The sequence below is a fragment of the Syngnathus typhle genome, linkage group LG21, assembly GCF_033458585.1.
Source record: "Syngnathus typhle isolate RoL2023-S1 ecotype Sweden linkage group LG21, RoL_Styp_1.0, whole genome shotgun sequence".
NCBI lineage: Eukaryota > Metazoa > Chordata > Actinopteri > Syngnathiformes > Syngnathidae > Syngnathus > Syngnathus typhle.
The window spans coordinates 3,607,919-3,630,618 of NC_083758.1; the positions used below are offsets into that span (position 1 = coordinate 3,607,919).

General features: G+C 41.0%; 1 protein-coding gene across 5 annotated transcripts in view; it reads right to left on the reverse strand.

The window, feature by feature from the left end:
• The window catches only part of LOC133145270 (ELKS/Rab6-interacting/CAST family member 1-like), a 56,231-nt gene that overhangs the window by 20,329 nt on the left and 13,202 nt on the right, over positions 1–22,700 (reverse strand). For 3 of the 5 annotated variants that reach the window (XM_061268567.1, XM_061268564.1, XM_061268565.1), the window contains 10 exons: positions 22,078–22,245; positions 21,821–21,988; positions 19,533–19,670; positions 18,946–19,086; positions 16,538–16,678; positions 15,522–15,715; positions 12,768–12,779; positions 7,848–7,983; positions 6,460–6,591; positions 3,363–3,523 (listed from right to left, as the gene is read on the reverse strand). In XM_061268567.1, coding sequence (XP_061124551.1) covers positions 3,363–3,523; positions 6,460–6,591; positions 7,848–7,983; positions 12,768–12,779; positions 15,522–15,715; positions 16,538–16,678; positions 18,946–19,086; positions 19,533–19,670; positions 21,821–21,988; positions 22,078–22,245 — 1,391 coding nt within the window. The remainder of the gene's footprint in view (positions 1–3,362; positions 3,524–6,459; positions 6,592–7,847; positions 7,984–12,767; positions 12,780–15,521; positions 15,716–16,537; positions 16,679–18,945; positions 19,087–19,532; positions 19,671–21,820; positions 21,989–22,077; positions 22,246–22,700) is intronic. The other 2 variants (XM_061268569.1, XM_061268566.1) reach the window with 1 other exon arrangement.

A 22,700-nucleotide genomic window follows, 5' to 3' on the forward strand; every position in this document is an offset into this window, starting at 1 on the left:
AATATGTACATACATGCATGCGTGTGTGTGTCTTCCAAGCAGTCACGCTTTCTTGTCTGTTTATGCGCACCATTCGGTCTGGCCGCCGGTCTTATTTACACGGGTGACACGCTTTGACACATTGTTAGCATCACGTAAAGCTGGTATGAATCTGCGCACATACACTAAAAAAAAAGAAAAGAAAAGGGAAACGTGTATACGGTGAATAGCAAAAACACGTGCTATTGATTTCGCACAGCATGGGGTGACAATAGCGACGGAAATACAGACGGGCGCTAACGACATATACAGGCCGTCGCGCAAGAAGCTATAGCCACGGGCAAAAAAAAGACGTGAAGGAAGGCGGGAGAGGGACGTGAGAAACGCGCGGGGGCGGACTGAAGGAAAGCCTCGGAGAGTGATGGAGAGGAAGACGGGATGAGGGAAGGGACGGAGGACAGTGGAAGAAGCTGGGAAGGAGCGTCGGAGGAGCGATAAATTACATTTACAGCATTAGCCTTGAGGCATCAACATCACTAGTCGAGTGGGAAAATGGGGGAAACTTGAGCATGAGGATAGGTTGGAGTTTAATTGCACTTGTTAGACTCCAAAGTGTTACGATTGTGCTTAAGTTAAGTTAACTTGGCAACATTTGTGACATATTGCTATTTTTTTTTGTCTGTCTCTTTTAGTATTTAACTTTACAACAGAGAAAAGGAAACAATTGAGGAAAAAAAAAATCGGATTTAATAACGGTTGATTTTTGCAGATTTTTTTTTATAGCGATGTTTGTCATTTTTAACGTCCTGCTCGCAAATCAAAACAAGATTTCTTATGTAGTTACTCCAAAAATATCTTTTCCTGTTTTTGGAAAACTTTCCTATCCCGTATGACAACTACCGTAAATTCCGGACTATAAACCGCACCGGACTATAAGCCGCACCAGCTAAAATTGGGGGATATTTTAGTTTTTTTCTTATATAAGCCGCACCGGACTATAAGCCGCACGTGCACACGTGTTTTTTTTTTACAAAGAAAGACCGTTCACAGAAAGCCTTTTTAAAGTTTTTATAACATACTTTAACACTTTCTCAACATTGCCTGTGACGAAGGGTTTAGAGCCCTTTGACGCAGGTCCCCTAGCGTGCATTCCTACTAAAGCTCATAATAGTCACAAGCAACACAGCCAGAATAAGCAGCAGCCATAGTAGGGTTTCAAAATAGTATTTTTGTTGTTGTTTTTTTCTTCAAGATACCGCAGTGTATAAAAGTGATCAAGTCATCACAAAAATCACAAAAAAAATCCTCATATAAGCCGCACCTGACTATAAGCCGCAGGGTTCAAAATTTAGGAAAAAAGTCGCGGTTTATAGTCCGGAATTTACGGTATGCTATTAGGCTAACGGAATTCTACCCGGATATGTAAACGTAGCGCCTTGGCAAAAAAATCATTTCCAAGGTGGCAGAATTTTTTCTAGTCTAATTTGTAGTGTCAAGTCCTTTTTATAAAATAGCGCACAACCTTTGTCTGAAAACGACCTAATTATGCCGTTTTATTTGCCTGCGAAAGCGTACAAGAACATTTTGCCTCACCGCTTACAACAACCCTGGAAGCCACACTGCCAAAAAAACCATCAAGTGCACCCGTTGTTTCATTTTCCCAACGCTCTCCATGGTGATAAATTGTCTTTTTTAACATTACAATCTCCAGAACAACCTAGCGCAAATAAACACAAATCGACATCTCGCTGCTTTTACGTCTCGGAACATTTGCCCCGGCGAACAATTTCTGATATTAGCGCTCGTAAAAAAATGCTACGCGCGCCTTTCTGTGACGGCAAAAACAATGACCCATAAATTAAAATCCCGCGCACGGGCTGTTAAAACCTCATTGCACGCGTGAAACATCATGAAGTGCTTAGAAGTTGAATACATATATAATTCAGTCTTAAAGAATGATGGATGAACAGAAGGAGCTGGGGAGACAGCGATGGGGGTAATATAATTTCAAGCGCACGCTTTTGTTGGCCGGACCCGGTTATCTTTGGACAGCTGTCTTTCTCCCTCTTTGCTTTCGCTCGTTTTCCCGCTGCCAAGAAACACTTCAATGCTCATTTTCGTTCATTTGACTATCCTCCTTCCCCCTCGCTAGCAAAGCTACAACTCGCTCGCTGATGACATCTTGGACGTGTACAGTTTGGAAGAAAAGTGAGACAGAATGTCACAGATGCACTGCTTGAGCATGTGTGTGTGTGTGTGTGTGTGTGTGTGCGCACGCTAATATATTCTAAGCCTGTCCTAGAAGCCCGCTGAACGCTCGGGTATCATATATCATGTCTAACAGAAACATTAAACTTTACACCAGTGTTAAATCGGGCAACAAATCAGACATCAGACCTCAAAGAGTTATGATCGCCTGTGGGCGCACTTTTTTTTTTTTCACGCACAGAGACGAACACGGGGCGACGCAGGCACGAATCGGAGAAGGCCAGTGGCGTCGTGCGCGTCATATAAGTCAACGGAAGACAGCTACAGAAGTGAAGCGAGTGATTGAATTAAAAAAAAAACTATAATCCATTACGGTGGAGCAACACAGAGACAAAGTTACAATCGTCGCAGGTATGTATCCTTTATCCTCTGCAAAGACAAATATTAAGGCAGCTCATTTCCATGTGAATGTTTGTGTTATACTGCCCCTAGTGGCCACGGTATATACACCAGAGAGAGCAGCACAATATCCATAGAACTGAAACAAAAAAAAATGCCGATTAAAACTGTATTAAGGCTGCAACTATTGATTATAATCAATAAATATTTTTAAAAAATGATCAGTTTCAAGTAATGTTTTCTAGATTAATTTTTTTGTCCTGGTCCACTTTTACAGAGTTCATAAATTAAATAATATTTCACGCTGAGAAGCTAAAATTGTTGACATTTGGACAATTTTAAATTAAAAACAAGATTTTATTTATATTAAAAAATAATAATAATCAATTTGTGGTCAACTTGTCGAATAATCAAAGCACATGCTCGTTTATGTGACTGTGTCTTCCCATGATGCCACAAAAACTCTGGCTTTGTGCTTCTAGCTCAAGTATTGTTCCAGTCCATGTAAATCCTCAGCGGTGTAAGACCGCTGGACTCCTCTTGGCTTATGCAAGACCGTCCATTAATGTTGCATTAAAAGTAAGCCCGGGTGGACGTCTGCGTATGCAATCAATCATATGAAGAGCTCTCAAGTGCTACATGCTTACTGCATTAATAGTCTACTTAACTCAGCGCCTTTAAGGGACAGAGAGGAGATAAGATGGAGGTTAGGTGAGAAACCCCACGTAAAACAGAGGGGCTAATTCTGAATTCAAAGCTGAAATTCAAATTCTTACTTCATCTCCAGGACCTCTTCCAGGTGCTTTCGCCGTTCAGCCCGCAGGGCAGTCAGGTGACCTTCCTTCTCGGCCAGTGACAGCTGAGTGGATGACAGCTTGGCTTTCATCACCTCCAGCTCTTGTTTCACCTTTTCCATTGCAACCAGCAGGTCCTCCACCTGACGCACACATATAGAAGTACGGTTACTTGGTCGTAGAGATTTTGACATAGCCGCTCCTGATGTTCCGTGTATATAACTGCGGGCGTTTTCAGGAATGTTTTTACATGCATTAGCCCAAAAAGGCTTTGGGCAGTGTAACCTCTAGGGGTCGCCAAAAATCAGTTGGTAATTCACGTTAATATTAATAAACTAAAATAATAAAAGTTAATATGTGGATCTTATTTCTTGTTTTGCATCTGGGGGGGGGGAAAAAAAATCACAAAAACAGACATCATGCCCTTTTTTCTTCCAAAAAATGAAAAAAAAAAAACAGTAATGTCTGCGGCTCTTGTTACCTTTGACCACCTAAAGCCAGTCGTGCTGAGTTCACTATTAGAGAGCTGCGTGCAAAGAGGAAAAAAAGGGACGAACAGACGGAAGAAGTGGAGGAAAACATGACAGCCCACAAGTTAAAACAATAAAAAGAAAGGAAGTAAAAGCGGTAAGGAGGAGAGAGAGAAGATAGAGATGTTTCAGTCAAGTCATTGAATGCAGCAAAAAGTAATGAAACACACAAGCTCCATTGTGAATTCCAAGCACAGGTGGGAGGGCTGAACCCTGAGGGATGGAGAGAGGCGTCCTGAGTGGAAAAAGAAGGAACTGCAGAGGAAAATGACAAAATCTGACAGGTGGGGTGTGTCAGGGGCTTGCCACAAAGCCTCCACTGACCATTAATGACGAATGTCTCGCTCAAAATGTCGCCTGGATTTTGGTGCGGTCAACCGCTTGAGCTGGGTCGGTTCCCTGACACACAAACATGCCACTCAATATATGGCAAAAGGCCTCGGGATTTAATTTTTTTGTATTTTTTTACACCCCCCATTCTTAAAAAAAAAAAATCTGATAAATATTCAAAGTATATCACGTAAAATATACGTACAATAAACGGAGGAAAATAAAAAAATCTGAGAAAATATTGAAGAAATGGAAAAAAATCTATGAATACGTGAGTTTTCATCCATCCATTAAAAATGTTAATTAATAAAAATTAAATATATGCTGTCTAATATGCAAAAAAAAATGCCAAAATAAGAAAGAAATACTAAAAAATCCGCAAAATCCATGTGCCGAACGACAAATACCCAGATGTCTACTGTATGTATAAGTTGTAATGTCACCAATCACCAATAGATGGCAGATGTCTTCGTTTCACTTACAGTGGGTCTTTACTGCCCTATACTACAACATTAAGAGGCATAATATTTTTTTGCGGGTTCAGAAGGACATGCGGGACAAAGTTCCTCAATAATATTCAAATTTTGAGTGAGTTAAATATTGTGAAAAATGTACGCAATGAGTTCTTCTTGCTTATATTGCTTGCGGTGGTTAAAAATATATAAGAGGATGTTGGCAAAATAATCGTGTTAAATTTTAAGGGACAAAAAAAAAAAAAAAAAAATCACATTTGATTATTTTTCCTTTCGTTTTTCTGCTTCAGCTACATTCGCAAAAACAACCACGCTCCATTGAACGCTTTCCTTCTGCAAGGCCCCTTTTGACCGACTCATTATTGTCTCTGCCGTGATTTTATAAATCATAACGCCAAGCCCTAATTGCGGTGACACGCTCGTAAAAACAAAAAAAAGAAAAAGAGAGGAACATAAAAATATTTATTTTCCCGTGTCTACGCAAAGAATCCAAGAGTCCGTCTGGCCGCCACTGAATGCGATGCTGTTTAAAGAGCAGCTTAGTTTATGTGCGTTGGAAGGAATCTATGTCGTGTACATTGAACGCTGTTCTGTGCATTGCCGGTTTGTGCAAAATGGCCGAATTACTGTTGACGTTGGGCCATGTTTGCGTTTGGCCGTCTTCGGCCACCGCTTGTCATTTCTGCTCCGCGCTTCTTCGCTGAGGCGTTCAAAATCCAGGACACCGCGTCCTACCTCAATTAAAGAGGCCACTTTTTTTTTTTTTGGTTAAGTGTCATTGGAAACAAACTCAGAGATGAACACATGTTTTTTTTCCATGCAATTCTGCCCAATCCTTCTTGTGTGCTATTGCTTAGCTGTTTATTTCTTTTCATCACTAAACAAACATCAATAATTGGTTAGTAGCCCATTATGAGGTCATGTGAACGGACAGTATTTGTCAGCGTCTATCAAAATCAAGCTTAACATTTCCCAACCTTTGTATTGCAGCTCTTGCGCAAGAGGCCTTAATGTCCACTCGATGAGGCTTACGTGTATCGAAAAGCAACAAACACGGCCGTATCATTACCGACTTTAATTGCGAGTTTGGACTCCGATCCGCCGCTGAATATAATTGTCCAAATAATCCGTATTTACCGTGACGGAGCGTGTCAGCCAAATGCGGCAAAAGCAAAACTCTGGTGTTTGCTTTAAAGTCTGTCTACGGGACGGCCAACATTTCGAGGCAGTAATAACAATGGAGTGCGAACGTTTTTGCCAACAGCTACACGGCGCCGTGTTTTCTCAGGGCAGTATTCAGTATTTTGCTCTTTTTTTTTTTCCCCCAGCACTTGTCAAAACCTGCGCAGCCTTTTGAGGAACATTTTACATCTCCAAGGCCTTGTTAAGTCACTCGCCGAGCGATGAGCGGACTTCGACTACTCTGCGGTTACATCTCCTAAACGCTTCCTCCTGAGCATCCCCGAGCAGCATTAGCAGCTTTTCTGGCTCCTCGCCGGAGATAAACAAGGATAACGCACAGGCGATCCGATTGGCACAAAGCTGTTTGTGTGCTGCCGGGAGGGACAAAATGGAAGTTGTTCTTGAAATAGGGATGTTTACTAAACGAGGAGTGACTGGGCAAACACGAGGCCGCACCTGAATGAGCTCAGTTGGCACATGTGCGCCGCCGTTGGCCACATTTGGCACGGCCATTTTGAATATGTCAGCCAAGAAAAAAATATGTGACACGGAGATAGCTAGTACCTGTTTCTCGGCGTGTGTGCGGGCGTGCTCCTCCTGAGCGAGCACCAGCTCCCTCTCGGTCGTGATCTGAACGCTTTCCCTAAGGGCCTCCTCGAGCTCCTCGATGCGCTCCTCCTTGGAGCGTATGGAGTCCTGCAACACACGTGGACAAAAATTTTTAAAATGTCACATGCAGTGCCAGGAGAGTGATCGATGTATTTTCATCCGTGGAAAGCTTGGACTTGACTTTGGCGGGGACGCTGCATTTGTAAGTTGGATTTTTATTTTTTTTTTCAAACTGCACCGATGGAGTAATAAAACAAAAATACTGTAAAAATCACGCACTGTGTATAATGTGCTTGCCCCAAAAATCACGCTCCAACCATTTTTTTTTTGGGTTAAATACGATTGTAATTCTAAGTGCGCCTTAATAGTCGGAAAAATACGATTTTAAATTCGAGTTAAAAAAAAAAAATGAATAAAACCACACAAACCACCTGGCAAACCCTCCAAACATTTTGTTCTGAAAACCCCAATGTGGTGACTTTAAAATAAACTTGCTAGAGTTTAAAGTGCAAAACATGACAGCTTCTCACGTCAACTGACAGGCAAAAAGTTTCACATCACTTTGCGCTTAAATCCGATTAAACCGATAATCTCCTCCCCCTGAGTCTTTGGAATTCAAAATTACGCCTGAAGAGTTTTTAAAACAAAAAATGATGACGCGACATTTTGGAATTGAATATCTTCTGAGTCCAGGTCCAGATATAACATGACTCGGAGTCTAACGATGCGGAATGAGTTGGACCTAATTCGATTAATCGTCTCTTATTGTGCTGAATCAAATTTACTCGGATTTCACTCGCCGTCTGACTCGCGACGATTCCGAAATGAAACATCAGTTACGGTTATTTCCTGAGTCACACAAGTGAGAATTGTCATCTGCCTCTAATCATGGGAGGCCGCTAACAATTCCGAGAAGAGTGTGGGGACTAGGAAAGTTCAAGGGGACGAGTCAGAAGAAAACGAAGGACACTTGCAGAACTCCACTTCAATGCCGAGATGCTGAAGCCCCATTTTAAAAGCCGCAACATTGGCTGCTTAGCTCGGCGTGGGCGAGTGTGTGCATCGGTCCTTTGCTTCTCTTGTCACCTCGTTCCGTGTCAATCATCCTCTGCGGATACCCGCTCGCGCATACTCCCCGAGCTGCATCCAGTGTGTTCGTGTCCACGATTGCGTTGCCTGTTTGACATTGCCCAAGGCGGCTCCCTGTCACATTTTGACACGTTGCCATTGTTGTGATAGCTCCGACATTTTCAAGGTATAGGGCTGGAAAGTGGATGGGAGGAGAAACTTTTTCTTCCTCCCTTAAACTTTTTTCTGGTTCTCCCCTCCCCCCCCTTTCGTACCTTTATCTGCTGGGAGCTCTCGTTCAAATTGTCCTCCAGTTTCTTGGCCTCCTCCACCAACTGGGCGTTCTTGCTCTTCTCAAGTTGCTCCTTGTGTTTCAGGTTGGCCACCTTCTTGGACTGATCCTTCATCTGCCTGCATGTACAAAAGACACAAAGTCATTTAGGGCTGATGCCAACTGAATATTTTTAGAATCATAAATTGGATTGATTGATGAGCCTATTTATTATTATAGCTGTGACTTTGAGTGTGTATGGTTTCAAAGGGTGGTGAGTGACTTGGGTGTCAATGAATGAAACTATAGAGCAAGGATACTGTTATGAAAGGAAAGAAGAAAAAAATGAAACCAAAATTGAAAAGTGTCTTTAGGAAAGAAAGAAAAAAAACACTTAAAAAATTTAAAACTAAAATTACTTACAAGGTGGTGACTGGTGAGTGACATGGGTGTCAGAGAAATAAATTAAAAAAACAAATTCAACTGATGCAAACCTGTTTTTTTTTTTTTTTTCAAAACCTAAATCCAACCCTCTTCATGAGAAATTTTTTTTTTAACCCTTTGACAGAAGGTAAAAAAAAAAAAGACCGGAGGGAACTTTGTCATGGAATTAGCAGGCCCAGTGGATAGCGAAAGGGTTTAATCCCCCCCAACCCCCCCCCCCCCCCCCCCCGGGTAAGCCGCCTGGAAGCCCCTGTCGCAAACCTATCGGCTATCGCAACCGGCTTGTCTTGATCGAGACCTTTAATACGCGCGCACACATACTTGCAGCCAGCTTGGCTCTAATGCCAGGAAGCTTTAACAGCTTACACGGAATCACGGCTCGGGATGAAGGATAAGAAACACAAAAGGTCTGCGAGCGACCACACAGAGGCTGGCGTCGACTCAACTTTTTGTGTCGAGAAGTGCTGTTTGTGAAATGTAGCTCGGTAGCTCGGCTTGCACCGTGTAAATGTTAGCATAACTTCTTAGCGGATTGTAGAAAAACAGATATCTCACTTGCCAGGAAGCCAGAAGACCTCCAGTGATGGGAATCCAACAAATACCGTTTTTTTCCATGTATAATGCGCCCCCATGTATAATACGCACCCTAAAAATGGCATGTTGATGCTGGAAAAAAGCCTGTACCCATGTATAATACGCACCCAAATTTTGACTCCTACTTAAGTCGGTTAACGTAAAATTATTTCAGAAAAAAGATCATCTTTGGTAACAACCGGATGTTATTCTGCCGGTCAGTATCACTGCGCATGCGCTAGCAAACTCGATAGCGAAGAAATGTTTCGGATTTGTGTAGGGTACATTGTGACAGCAAACAAGCAGATGATCGAGCAAGCGTCTGATACGAGAGCATTGTGTTCGTGTGGAGTGTGTTTGACGTGAACAGCAGAGAAGAAAGCGCATCTGTAATGGCGGCCTCCGTATCATATCCGGATTTAAAAAAATATATATATATATTTTTTTTTTGTACCCATGTATAATGCGCACCCCAGATTTTAGGACAATAAATTAGTTAAATTTTGCGCATTATACATGGAAAAAAACGGTACTTAGATTAGCAGCAGTTAGCGTTAGCATGCTATTGTTAGCATTCAAGATATAAGAACTGGGGGACGGTTTTCCTATTCAACAAATACTCATTCTTAGATTAGCAGCAGTTAGCATACTATTGTTAGCATTCAAGATATAATGCTATAATGTGGGGACGGGTTTCCTTTTCAATTGGTGCCGTGACCCGGATCGTTTTTAACTCACTCTCGCCTGTCACCGAAAGACCCAAAAAAGAAAAACTAAAAGACACATGCTAAATCTGATCCGCACCACCTTTCCACGCATGGATGCACGCATGTTTTCAGTATATTTGGGAATATCTTTCCAAGCCGTGTGTGTGCGTAACAGGTCATAAACAGGCAGGAATGTTCCTATTGGAGAATGTCCAGGAAGCGTCTAGCATCCATCCAACTTCTCCGACCCCCCTTTCTTTCACGCACCATTTACTGCACGTATGCGAGGGTGCGCATGTGGACTTGATTTTTTGAGTCGGGCAATGTTCCCTATTGACCCAACACTCCAGTTTACTGCTAATCACTTGTTTTGCTTGCATCTAGTTTGCTGCTTGTAGATCACAAGGCCTTAGATGACGACTCCACTCTGCCCACACCCACTGAAGCTTTTTGGTTCTTTCACCATCCACTTAGCGACCACAGCAACCGTCAAACAATTGCCACATTTTTTTCATGCCCTCTGCCGGGCTTTTAAAACTTGATAATTGGACTCCCACAGGACTATAAAACACACCCCAGAAATTGGAGCCAATCCTACATATTTATCTAATGTTACTCTTTCATTACAAGCTTCAGAATGCAAGGAATGTACTCTTAAAATCCGCCTTAAGTGATATTGACTCCAAACACTGGCCGCTTTGTATGGCATCAAGCCTCAGACCACACATATTTCAGTTACACGTGTTCATTTATGCGCATCACGCAAACACGGTGGCCCGTGTGGCAAACAGTCTATGCGAGGTGTTAATGTAAACACGAGCTAAAGCTAGTCGACAGCACTTTGAACTTGATTGAACCACAAAAATCCCAGATACTCGCAAAGCGTCTCCAAAAACTTCCCTAAACTCACCAACATTAGAACTTTTCTACCTCCTTCATTAGCATGCGGCTGATATTCAGGGGGCCCGCGTGAAGGTAATATTAATATTGCATTTAGAGTCCCGTATAAATATTTGATCAGAAATACTCAGAGGACTCATGTATGTTTACTGCGCACAGTTCACACAAAATTAACATCAAGGATTTCCTTTTAACGACGTGGAATTTCACTTTTTCTTTTACAAAAAAAAAAACAGCAACACTGATGGTGTTGGTTTGGTTTATTACGGTGAAAGAAAGTATCTGAAAGTTAAAAGCTTATATTTGCCCGCTTTTTTTATTGACATGGATGATATGCAGCAGGGTCAAAAGGTAACAAAGGAAAAAAAAAACCCAAACTGCTAAAGAAACAATAATTAGTTCAACATTTAATTCAGTGATTCTTTTATGTACCACTAGAGGGCGCCCCATATAACTACCGAGTATTCCTACCACACATTTGTTGACAGATTTTACAGTACAAATTTTGTCCACTAGTTTTTAATGATTTGGAATAAATAAATTAAAAGATAATTATTATTTTGAGATTTTTTTTCTTTTTCTTAAATGTTAATACATTTTAGGAGATTAACAACTACGCAACTGTGTCGGGCCAAACAAAATTCTTAGACGGTGGCCCAACCAGGCCAATACGAATTTCATCGCTAAATATGACGACGTCAGCAGTTTGTCACACCAACTCTGAAGGTCGCTTCAGGACAAAGCGTACACGGCACTGCTAGACTAGCTCATTCCGAGGTTTAACAAAAATAAAACTCAAAATCTCATATTGTTTGAGTTCCAGCTCCTGAGCGTGAAATTAGTGGTGCATTTTTGTAGGGCTTAAATAGATGAGATAAAATACATTTAGTAGCTTTGAACACTTTGTTCAAGGGGTTTTGTTGCTGTTGGACAAGTCCAGATGAGCTTTGCGCTAAGTTGCGATAACAGCCGTTTGCTTTCATGCGCAGGTATTTCATTTCCAGAATTTGGTTGTTTCTTAGAGGCATAAAGGTCATATTGAATTTTCCCGACTTCCCCTTCTTTCTCCGAGATCGACTCAGTATTTTCTATTGTGCTGTAAAAAGCTTTGAACTTCTTAGCCGCCACTGTTCCCTGGCCGTCTTGTTTTGGTGATTCAACTCCAACTCTAAAGGGAAATTTTAAAAAAAAAAGTTGCTTTGCTGGGTAAGCGACTGAAGAGTTCATTTTTTTTGTTGTTTTTTTATTTTTTGGGTGCGCGACGAGCCTCCTGTTTTGATGTGAGGAACTCCTCATCCTCCGCCAAACGTCTGACATCAGTGTTTCTGCGGCTCCAAAAAAGAATTGTTTTGTTTCTTTGTTCCTGCGGTTGCTTTGAGGTCCTTGTGTGACTCGTACTTAACGCAGACGTGCCGCCCGGAGGATTTGCGGGCTATCGGCTGATTGTAGCACACGCTTGCTCGCTCTTGTACTTCTCGTGTTAATCGTGTGACTGCTGAGGAACATAAGAGCATTTGCAATGATGCTGAAAACAAAACCTTTCTACTGTTATGCTCATTTTCTGTGATTTTTTTTAACTTCTACTATCCAACAAAAACGAAATTATAATTTTCGGATATACACACTGAGTGACTCCGATTATTCCATTAATGAATCGGAGACAATTTCACTTGCTTTAAAGTGTATAAAAATATTTTGACCTCTAGTACTAATTATTAGCCAATCATTTTTTTTTCATTTTTTTTTTTATTCATTTAGTGATTAAAAACAACTAAACAACAATATTTATCACACAAGAACGATTGTATTCCAAAGTAAACGATTTGAACGATAAATTAGTCTGCTTTTGTGCAGGACTAGAGAAATTGAAGATTTATTACTTTTGAGAGCCTGGAATTAAAAGATTTTGATAACCTTTACTTAGAAAATATTTCTGAATCACGACTCGATTATTAAAATACAAGTTTTGCTAATCGGTTTGTTGTTGATTAATTTTGACATAAGGCGCACTCAATATCCTTAAATCTTCTAAAAGTTGATCTTTTGGTAGCAATAATTAGTTGCAAGTATTCATCCACAAATATGATCATAATTCTATTAAAGTTTCAGCATGAGCAGGATGGTAGAACAGTACGAGACTTTCCTCCTCGAGGGAGAAAGCGATGCGACAAAGTGAGAAGCCGTCAAAGTCAAAAGCCTCGCCAAGCCAGCGAGACATGACGGGAATGATTAAAAAGCAGAGTTTACGACAAGAGCGAGGACAAGAGCGGGAAAAAAAAGAAGGCATGCCGTATACTAACCTCGAGGCAAGACTTGGCGGCGAGGCGTTGCGTGGAGAAGATGAAAGAAAGCCAAAGAGGGGAAAGGTGAGACGGGAAGTGAGCACGAGGTTGATCACACAAAGACAGAAAGTGAAAGTGAGACAGGTGCACAGACATCATCGCACAGGCATTTTGCAGGCAGGACGGAAGGCGGAACGGCGAGGCAGGCAAACGAACAAAGTTCGGTTTTTCCGCTTTTAGCTATTTCACCCAAGTTAGCTAACTGCTAATGTACGGTAAGAAATTTACGCGCCCAAAAAATATCAAAGCAATTTTACAATCTCATTTACAAAGTGCCTTCGCTGACAAACTTATTTGATTTTTTCAGATTCTTTTAAATCGTCTCCATCCTCACGCTCGTCTTTCCTTCCTCTTGGTCGTCGCTTGTCTCACTTTGTTTTCCACTCCGCTGTCCAAATCCTTTATTTTGGCCATCATGGCAGATTTTTAAGCTCCATTTCCCCCCAGTGTGAAGTCACTCAGTCTGCTCCAATTACCATCCTAGTTACTGAAATAAATAGCCCGGCACTGTATTATACAGCTGGATTTACACACGCGGGAAGGTCGATGATTGCTGGCCTTGTTGAACCCGCGTGCGAACTTTTCATCATCGGCATTCGACGCTGCCAAGTCATACAGCGGACGAGTGGAAGCGTTCCACCTGGGCTAATTTTTTACCGTACATCGGTAAAACAATCGGCGATCATCGATTACGATCATGAGCAGGAAATGTTCAATCACGTATTATAATCTAGAGACATTTATTTGGACCCAGAACAAAGGTTTTCCAACAATGTTCTACATTTTTTAATGGCCAAATCCACCCCGGACCATCCCTTGCAAAAGTATTGGGACAGTATAAGAAGATATTTGAGGTTACGACCAAAAGGGAATTGACCTTGCTGTTCCAATACTTTTGAAAGGTATCTTGGCGGAGTTCTATGTTCCCAGAACCATTCCAGTTTGCGTTCACTGCGACGCTCAGACGGAATAAATCTTTAAACACACACAGCTAAACCCCCCACTAATTGGACGTCGGCGGCTGCTGAATTATAAATAGCCATTTTTTTTTTTTCTCCGGTCGGCCAGACGTGGACACTTTGAAACGAATGTCCCCGGAATCATTAAGAGTCATTAGTTTTACTGCTTTCAAAAAGGACATGGAAAGAGAGGAGAGGTTGCAGTGGGACCTAACGAGTAAGTGGACACGGATGATGAAAAAGACGTCTGGCCTTTGGATCAACACTTTTTTCTATTCCTGCGTGACGTTTTTTGAAGCCGTTCGAAATAGAGCCTGTCAGTGTACACAACACAAAGATACGCAAGTGGGTACAGTGTTAGAAAACTGGACAAAACAAAGTCACACAGAAGTGATTGTTAGGAGAAGAAAAAAAAAATCATCTGTAGTTAGTTGCAAGTCAAGCATCCCGAGCTAAAAATCAAAGAGTTGCATCAGTGGCTGGGTGAGAACAAAGAGTGGCAGGCTGCACAGATCGAGACTTTTTTTTTTTTTGGGTGTCAGGCAACAACTAGTGCTGACGGCCCACATGTGGCGCGAGAAAGTTTCGTCTCGGGAGAACAGTCACAATATTTAGATTTCGGGAAAACTTGGCTCGCTAGTGTGCGATACTGCAACTCTACTGGAGGTCATTAATGAATTCAGCTGCGTCCCATAAGGAAAAAGGCGGCCATTTTTCTTTTTGACTTTTATTTCTGTATTTCCGGAAGGCGAACTAAAAATACTTTAATTTTTCCAAAATTATTACAATTATTTTTTAATTATTTTTATTATTCTCAAATTATTATAATTCGTATTTTGTAAGGCGCACCGATTATAAAGCCTCAAAGGATAGGTCTATTTTTGTAAAGTTCCATAATTTGTTATTTTTCACCTTTCAATATCCATAGAGAAGACGTGCTTGTCAGTTTTTGAGAATATGAAAGAATTTTAAGTGCGCCTTATAGTCCGAAAAATACAGTAATCATTTTTATTTTTTTTATCTAATTTGACTCATTTGCTGTCCGGGTTTATTCCCCTTAATGTGCCCCCTTTAAGATGGAAATTTCCCAAAATAGACCTGTTCATTGAAGACTGCGCCTTATAATATGGAAAATACAGTTTTTCAAATGCATGACAACTTCAGTTAATGTTGTTGTCCATACAGGAAGGATGGGAGTCAACTTTTTCCAAATGGGAGGGAACGCTGGCATATCCCGACCTCTGACAAGCAAAAGTGTTTTATTTGGGTTTCGTGCAACTGCCCCAAAATGATTGACAGGGCCTCCATCCACTCACGTGCCCAGGTAGTCCCACACCAGCCCCCCCATTGGCTGCTGAGAGGCAGCTGGGGGCGGGGCCTGTTTGGGCGGCTGCTGCGAACGCCACAGATGGGAAGCGGAGGGCTTTCTGGTGTGCGTGAGATGGTCGTGTGCACAAATGTGTATTCGCACGTGATTTAAAAAAAAAAAAAAAAAAAAAAGAGAAGAGACGAGACGGGCGATGACATGTAATAAAATTAAAGGTGAAGGAAGAAGAGGAGAAGAAGCATAATTGAATGAATTTGCAGGATAAGGAAGTTATCGACTTCAGCGTAGGCAGAAAGTGGAGGAAAACAAAATTGGGTCGTTTCTGATATCAACCGATGATTTAAACCGGGAAAGACTGGCATTTGATTTATCGATCCGATTTTACGAAGCCTTTCCTCAGTGATTTACGTTTTACTTCCCGCTCACCTCTCCAGCTCGTGGATCTTTTTCTCCTTGTCGTTCTTCTCGTTCTCCATCTCCCTGAGGATCTCGAGGAGCCGCTCCACCTCGAGTTGAGCCTTCCCGGCGTCCTCTTTGTGACGGCTCACTTCCTGCTCCAGGTCGGAGATACGTTGCGAGAGTTCGGCGCTGGCCGCCGACTCCGCTGCCGCGCTTTGAGCCTGCGACCGGAAATAATTACACCAAATAAACGGGAGGAGGTGAGCGGCAACTATGGAAACGAGAAGTTCAATGAGTTTAGACGGAAGGGGAATGAGCCAAGAACAACATTTGTGTTGAGGACGACTTGTACACGAGTTTAACGAGGCAGAAAACACAATTTGCGAGGGCGATGAATACAAAAACGATTCATTGAATAACGATTCTTCACACTGTTATGGACAACAAAAGATACTCCAGGAAACCTCATCAAAAAAATAAATCCTTAAAGTTCCTAAAAAAAAAAAAAAGAAGAAACACAACGAAGGCGCTCTATTTTAGCCCCGCCCCTTTCCGAAAAAGAAAATAGCTCAAAGAGTTTGACGCTATTTAGAATAAATCTCCAAATTCACTTTACTGACATGGAATACAGGAGTGGCATTGTTTTTCCGCACCGCTAACTTTCCCAAAAAGAAGACACACAAAGAAAAAAATAACCCGCAAGTTCAAACCAAAAGTTATAACAGCTGCGAGAGTTTCCCTGAAGCAAATGTTGCTCTTGGGACAAATTTTTGTGTATGCATATACACGCAAGTGTGTGTATGTGTGCCCACAAATTAGAAACCTTATTAGTTTTGGAAGACCAGAAGCGATTTTACACTTTTTTTTTTTTTTATGTGGAGAGTAAATGTTTGGGAGTCTGACAATATAATGGGCAGATGTGTGCGCAAGAGAAGACAAATAAAAGAGGAGTGTGTCAATCAAAAAACTCGACATAAGTCTGCCTTATGTCCTCGACAACACAAAGAGACAAACTTGAACACAACACGCATTTGACCACCGACCTTTTTGAGTTGATTCTCCAATTTGAAGCATTCCTCCTTCTTTTGCTCCAAAGAGATCTCCATGCTCTTCAGCCGGTTGTCCTTCTTCAGAGCCGAAGACGCCAGAGAGGAGGCTTTCTCTTTTAGGTCCAAAACTGACGCCTAGGGACGCAAAAAAAAAAAGGCAAACAAATGACTGATTACTTTTAGATATTGTGTTTTTGGAGTATATAACAACAACAAAAAAAAGTTGTATAAAAGGCGATTAATCGATTTTAAGGGCGCCTTAAAAAATAGAGGGGAATGACCAAATAGTTTCAGATATTGTTTTTGTTTTTTTTTCTATAAGGTGCATCAGGTTAGAAAGCAAACAAGCACAGCAAATAAATCAATATTTAATAAACATCAATACACAGACTGATCAAAGGCAATTAACCGATTAATCGATTTTAAGTGCACCTTAAAAAAAAGGAGGGAAATGACCAAATAGTTGCAGGTATTTTTTTTTACTTTAAGGTACATCAGGTTAGAAGGCAAACCAGCACAGAAACATTTATTCGACATTCATACATAGGCTGATTAAAACGCGATTAACCGATTTGAAGTGTTTATAGTCCGAAAAATATGGTAACGATAACTCAAATCATTACAGCTGCAGATGATCTTCATTTCCAGAAGGGAAAAAGACATTTCCATCATAATATACCAGAGCGTGACCTTTCAACCACTTAGTCTTCCTTCCTTTCCGCAAGAACCTGCTCCTTGCATCTTAGTCATAACTGTGAAAGGAAATAAAACCCCCAATCAAAATAAACGTGTATTTATATCCTTTGAGGTATTCATCTCAAGTCAAGATTGTGACTCATCATCACCCTACTTTCAAAAAATTTTTCCCATGACCGGACTAGCCCCCCCCCCCCCCCCCACCTCATTCTTCCCACTGGATCTTTCCATGCGTGAAGTCCATCTCCTTTTTCCCTTTTCGGTCTTTGCAGCAGTGATAGAGACGCGTCCATCGCACGGGAGGGGGAGGCACCGAAACGTATAATTTTACACTCGAGCGATTTTGCTAAAAGCCAGACTGCAGATGATCGTGTTTGGTCAGAGAATACTTTTTGCCGCTTTACTCTCATTATCCAGTCTTTAGGTATGTGTTGCTGTTGTCTGGCAAACCCCACACGGGCGTTTAGGAATGCTTATTTTCTCCCGTGTATATCTGGAAATTATACAACTAGACATTAACGGGTTTTTATGAGCCTTAAAAGAAACCACAGACTGTAACGCAAGTCAGAGAAGGTGAAATTAACCACCCTGGCCTTTTATTTATTTATTTATTTTTAAACAATAAACGTACGTATTTTCGTGCAGTGTTTGGGTGGAGTTGGTCTTTTAAAAGGTTGTGATTATAACTACTCAACACGTCTTTTGACGGGTGGTTTAAAGGGCAGCATGTGTTTTGGAGATATATTAAAGACGCTGTAAAGTGAATACAGAGATTTGTTTTTAGGAAGGTTTGAGGATAATTGTGGAGAACTACGGGAGTAAAAAAAAATGTTTGGAAACGCCCTCTAATTCAGGCGTGTCAAACTCAGTTTTGTCGCATTGTACTCATAGTTTCCTTCGGAGTGCCGTTAGGACTGTCAACGCCTTTTATTATATACAGTATAGGCTACACAACAAAATGATGAAGAACTAGCTTCAAAATAAAAAAAAACTGTTCAAATATTTGAAAAAGATTCATGTAATAAAAAATTGCTAGCAATATCTGCAGTTCTTAAAAGTGCAATTTGCAATTTTAGTATTGACACAAAGTCGATGCACAATTTGTCTTTGCGGGCCACATAAAATGATGTGGCGGGCCGTATCTGGCCCCCGGGCCTTGGGTTTGACACCGATACTCTAATCCAAAGTTTTGTCATGACTTAACAAAAATGCTTTAGTTAGCATAGCAGTTAGCTAGCTAAAAATACATATTCCCTTATGGGGTTTCTCAGTGGCGTAGCTTCTTTAGAGTGCCTTGTTGTTCCAATGTGGAGAATTTCACTGCCAGTGACGACTATATACGTAAAAGTTTCGTTTTAACAGAGCTGGCTGTGAGATGTTCTTCTCTCATTAAAAGTTTACTTCTAGACATTATCGGCGAGTGGTAACTTAAAGATGCCTGGTCACTCCCCACACAGATGTGCGCTTTGCATAAAGGTCACGCTAAGGTGTGCTTTCCACCGGCTGTGGGTCTTATATTATGTTGTCAAGGGGACGTGACTGTTTTATCATTGCGGTCCTTCAGCACAAGGACCTTGGTAGGATGGGGGGGGGTGGGATCTGTTCTACGGAGATAGATCAGTCAGGTTCTCCTTGACAGGGAAGGAGAATGTGTGCGCGTCTGGCTCGCAGCACACATATTGATGTATGTGTGTGTGTGTTGGTACCTCCCGGTCCGCAAGGTCAGCCTGCATCTGGGAAACTTTCTCCCGTAGCTCCTTCAGTTCCTTCTTGGTGGACTCCACCTCGTCTCCCTTTTCTCGTTCGTCTTTCTCCCGCTGCTCTTTCAATCGCTCAATGATACGTTCCTGGACACAGTAAAAGGGAAGGGGGCGGGGGGTTGACAGATGGAAACAACGAAAAAAAAAAAAAAAGTCGTGCACCTTGAATCCAGATTGAATTTCCACACTCATAACAGTTGTATTAAACTTAATATGCATGGCAGCTCCGGCGGGGATAAACAGCCAAGCGTGATTTTAGACACATAATACGTTCTGGCAGCGCCTTTTATATCAACCAAATGACTATCGACGCTGGCAGCCGTCGTCGAGTTCAAATTGAAGACACAACAAGAGTGCCGTGTTTGTGTGACAAAAGCGGGAAGATAGAATGTTAAAGAAAGCAAAAAAAAAAAATTGCAATAAAAACGAGGAGCTTGGGAAAGTCGGAGACGACAGTCACTTGCCAATACACACATCGGCTTCAGTATTAGCGACAAAACAATTAATCGGCCTGAGCGAACGATGTCGAATACCTTTTCGGATAGAGCCTCCTCGAGCGTTCCCAGAGCCGTGTCGGTGTTGGACGTGTCCGTCTGTAAGGACTTGACTCGGCCTTTGAGGCCACTCAGCTGCTTTTCCTTGTCCTTCAGCTGATCCTGGAGGTTCTCGATCTACACGTGAGAAGAATTACATACATTATTCAGATTTCCGAAAAGATTGGGAAAGTAGCCATCACGTGTACTGGAAGTGAAAATGTGGTGTATTTTGGCTCGGGGGGTCTCGGTCCCAAATGTGTTTGACGACTGAAACGATTCCACGCCAAATTCATCCAAACACCTGGGGCTTTCCCAAAATGTTCCAATAAAGTTGGAAACACGCTCGCCCCAAAATGTCTCTTCGAGGCCAACGAAGGGGTCAGCAATACAAAATTGACTTTATAACTTGGTTGGGGGATGAAAATAGTGGTTAGCCTCGCTAGCTTTGGCCCGTCTGATCGTCGCTAGTTTTAATATGTTCATACTGGCATGACCAGAAATGAGGTGTGAGCGGAATACAAAATGAAACTGGCGGGTTTGTTGAACAACAACAAAAATATATTTTGTGAAAAAGGTGAGTTGGAATAATGTGAACCAAATCCGAGGCGCAAATAAAGGTTGTGTAAACATAACGGACTAGTAGTTAATGTGCAATTAATCAAAATTAAATTCTATTTACCATTATTACAATGCTCAAAATTGACAATCGTATAAAAACGATTATTAAATTTCCAAATGTTGCTCCAAAAAATGATTCTTTTAATAATTAGGATTTTAATCATTACCCAAACAATCATGATTATTTTTTTTCCAGATTTGACCAGCCCTATAACTGACATCATCAAGTAATCAATTTCACCAATGCTTTTATCACATTTTAATCAATCGCGTAAATATTTTTGTTGTTAAACCCCTTTTAAAAATTGATGAAACAAAATATGGCAGAAGACAAGACAACAAAATAAACTAATGGAAGACAGCGAATTTGTAAAGTAATGTTAAAAATTTAAATAATACCACATTCCCTCTGCTTTCTTTTCCTTTAAGATCCTTTTGAATCATGAAAATTAATGTCCTGATGTTATCGGAAAATAAAACTCCCACGTACATAGTGCGGATTTGGGCGTGCAGTAAAACATCTCCAGCACCTCATTAATCAACTGTTCACTTGACAGCTTGACTGACAGCTCGCTCTCCTCACACACATACACACACACACACGCTTGACACTGAAAAGCCGCAAGTCTTTGATCCCTTCAGCACTTCTTGAAACTGACAAGCGCTGGATGGGTAACAGCAGACAAAATTGTCGACGGGGTACCCCATTTTATCCTTCGCCGCAGTAAGAAGCCTACGAATCTATTTGGGCCTTCGCAAATTGCCAAAACAATCTGTGAGAGACGCGACCACTCAGACGTTTGACTGTATTCCATTTGAAGACGACGGAGGTCATCTTTTATTGAACGAGGGCAGCTGATTAGTATTCATCAAGATTTCAAACGCACTCTCGCTTGCTCTCTCTCTCTCTCTCTTTCCTCCCCTCTGTCTTGCTTCAGAGCTGTCTGCTTGATTGGTAATTATGTCCTTCCATCTGTCTATGGAAGACTTGAAAACAATGACCATTAGGTTACGCGATTAATGTTGACAATTAGAAATGATGTATGTACCTTTTAATAAATTAAATGGTTGCATATTGTTTTTCGGCACGTATGGAGCTCGTCAATTTGGTCAGACAGCTATTTCTTACCAGATAGCACTTTTAATCTTGCGACCTGGGAGCGTTGCAGCTTTTTCAATATCTTGTATCGCAGCGCCATCTACTGGTTGTGATTCAAAATTACAGTCAACTGAAATAAATTAATCCCACAGTAAATTAGAATTAAAAAAAACGTCAATCTACTGTTTTACGTTGGCAATATGTATGATTGATGATGCGTTTTTTTCCAAAATTAAATGATTTGTAGTTAAAATACTATTATACAACTAATGTTTAGGGCAAAAATTCATACTTCACGAAAAAGCTCAATAATTCGAGACTTTCAATATGACCTAAAAGAGATTTGAGAATTTGTGATTCACTTTTAAATTATTTGTTTATTAAGCTAATTCTAACTTTAGCGTTGTTAAATGATAAATTATTAAATGACTACAATTTACAAATGACTAAAATTAATAATTTGTGGAATTAATTTTAGTCGATTACATCAAAATTACTTACATTTAGTAATTCACAACAAAATTACAAATTTAGTAAACCCAAAATGATGCCAACAACGGCCACCAACCTTCTTCTGCAGCACGACGACCTTGCGCTCCTTGACATCCAGCATGTCTTTCAGGTCACTTATTTCTCCGTTCTGCGTGCTCTTCTCGTCTGAGATCTCTGATATCTGCTGACTCTTTTTGGACAGAAGCGACTCTTTCTCCTCCAGGCGAATGCGCAGGGCGTCCACCTGCAAACATCACATTGCGAACGTTAACATAATCACTTTTAATTGATCTTATGTTGTTGTTTTTTTTATATGTAGGAGATCATCTATGCCTCAGTTTGTAATATAGCAGCCCTCTGCTCCTTGGCAGTGAGCGACTCCTTGAGGACATCCACGTGTTGCTTGCTGTCAGAAAACTGGTTGTTCAGAGTGTCCAGCTTGGTACGGAGAGCCAACAGTTCGCTGTCCTTACGATTCAGGTCCTGCTTGACCTGATCCATCTGTGCAAAAAAAAAAAACAAGACAAAAAGGGTTAAAAGATAAACTTTTGGAAAGATTATAACCAAGGAGGGTAAAACAGTCATTTCAGAAATGTCGTTTACTTTATTAATATTAAATTAATATTAATAATAAAACTTACACTAAAACTAATATAAACTCAAGTAAAAATAAATTGAAAAAATAAAAACTACAGATGGGCGAGTATCCATACCAGGTATCGGTATCGATACCAAGGTATTTGTGGAGTCTGTCAATACCAGCCATCAATTAAGTCATCCTCAGCAGTAGGTGGCGCTATAGTACTACTTCAGAAAATTATTTTCTCCAATTTTTTTGTTGCTGTGTTCAACCGTATTTCAAACATCAAAATAATGTAATGGCATCCGTCTGAAAAAAACGTGGTATCAAACATCCCGACTAAAAACTAACAAACCAGCTATAGAAACTAAAACTA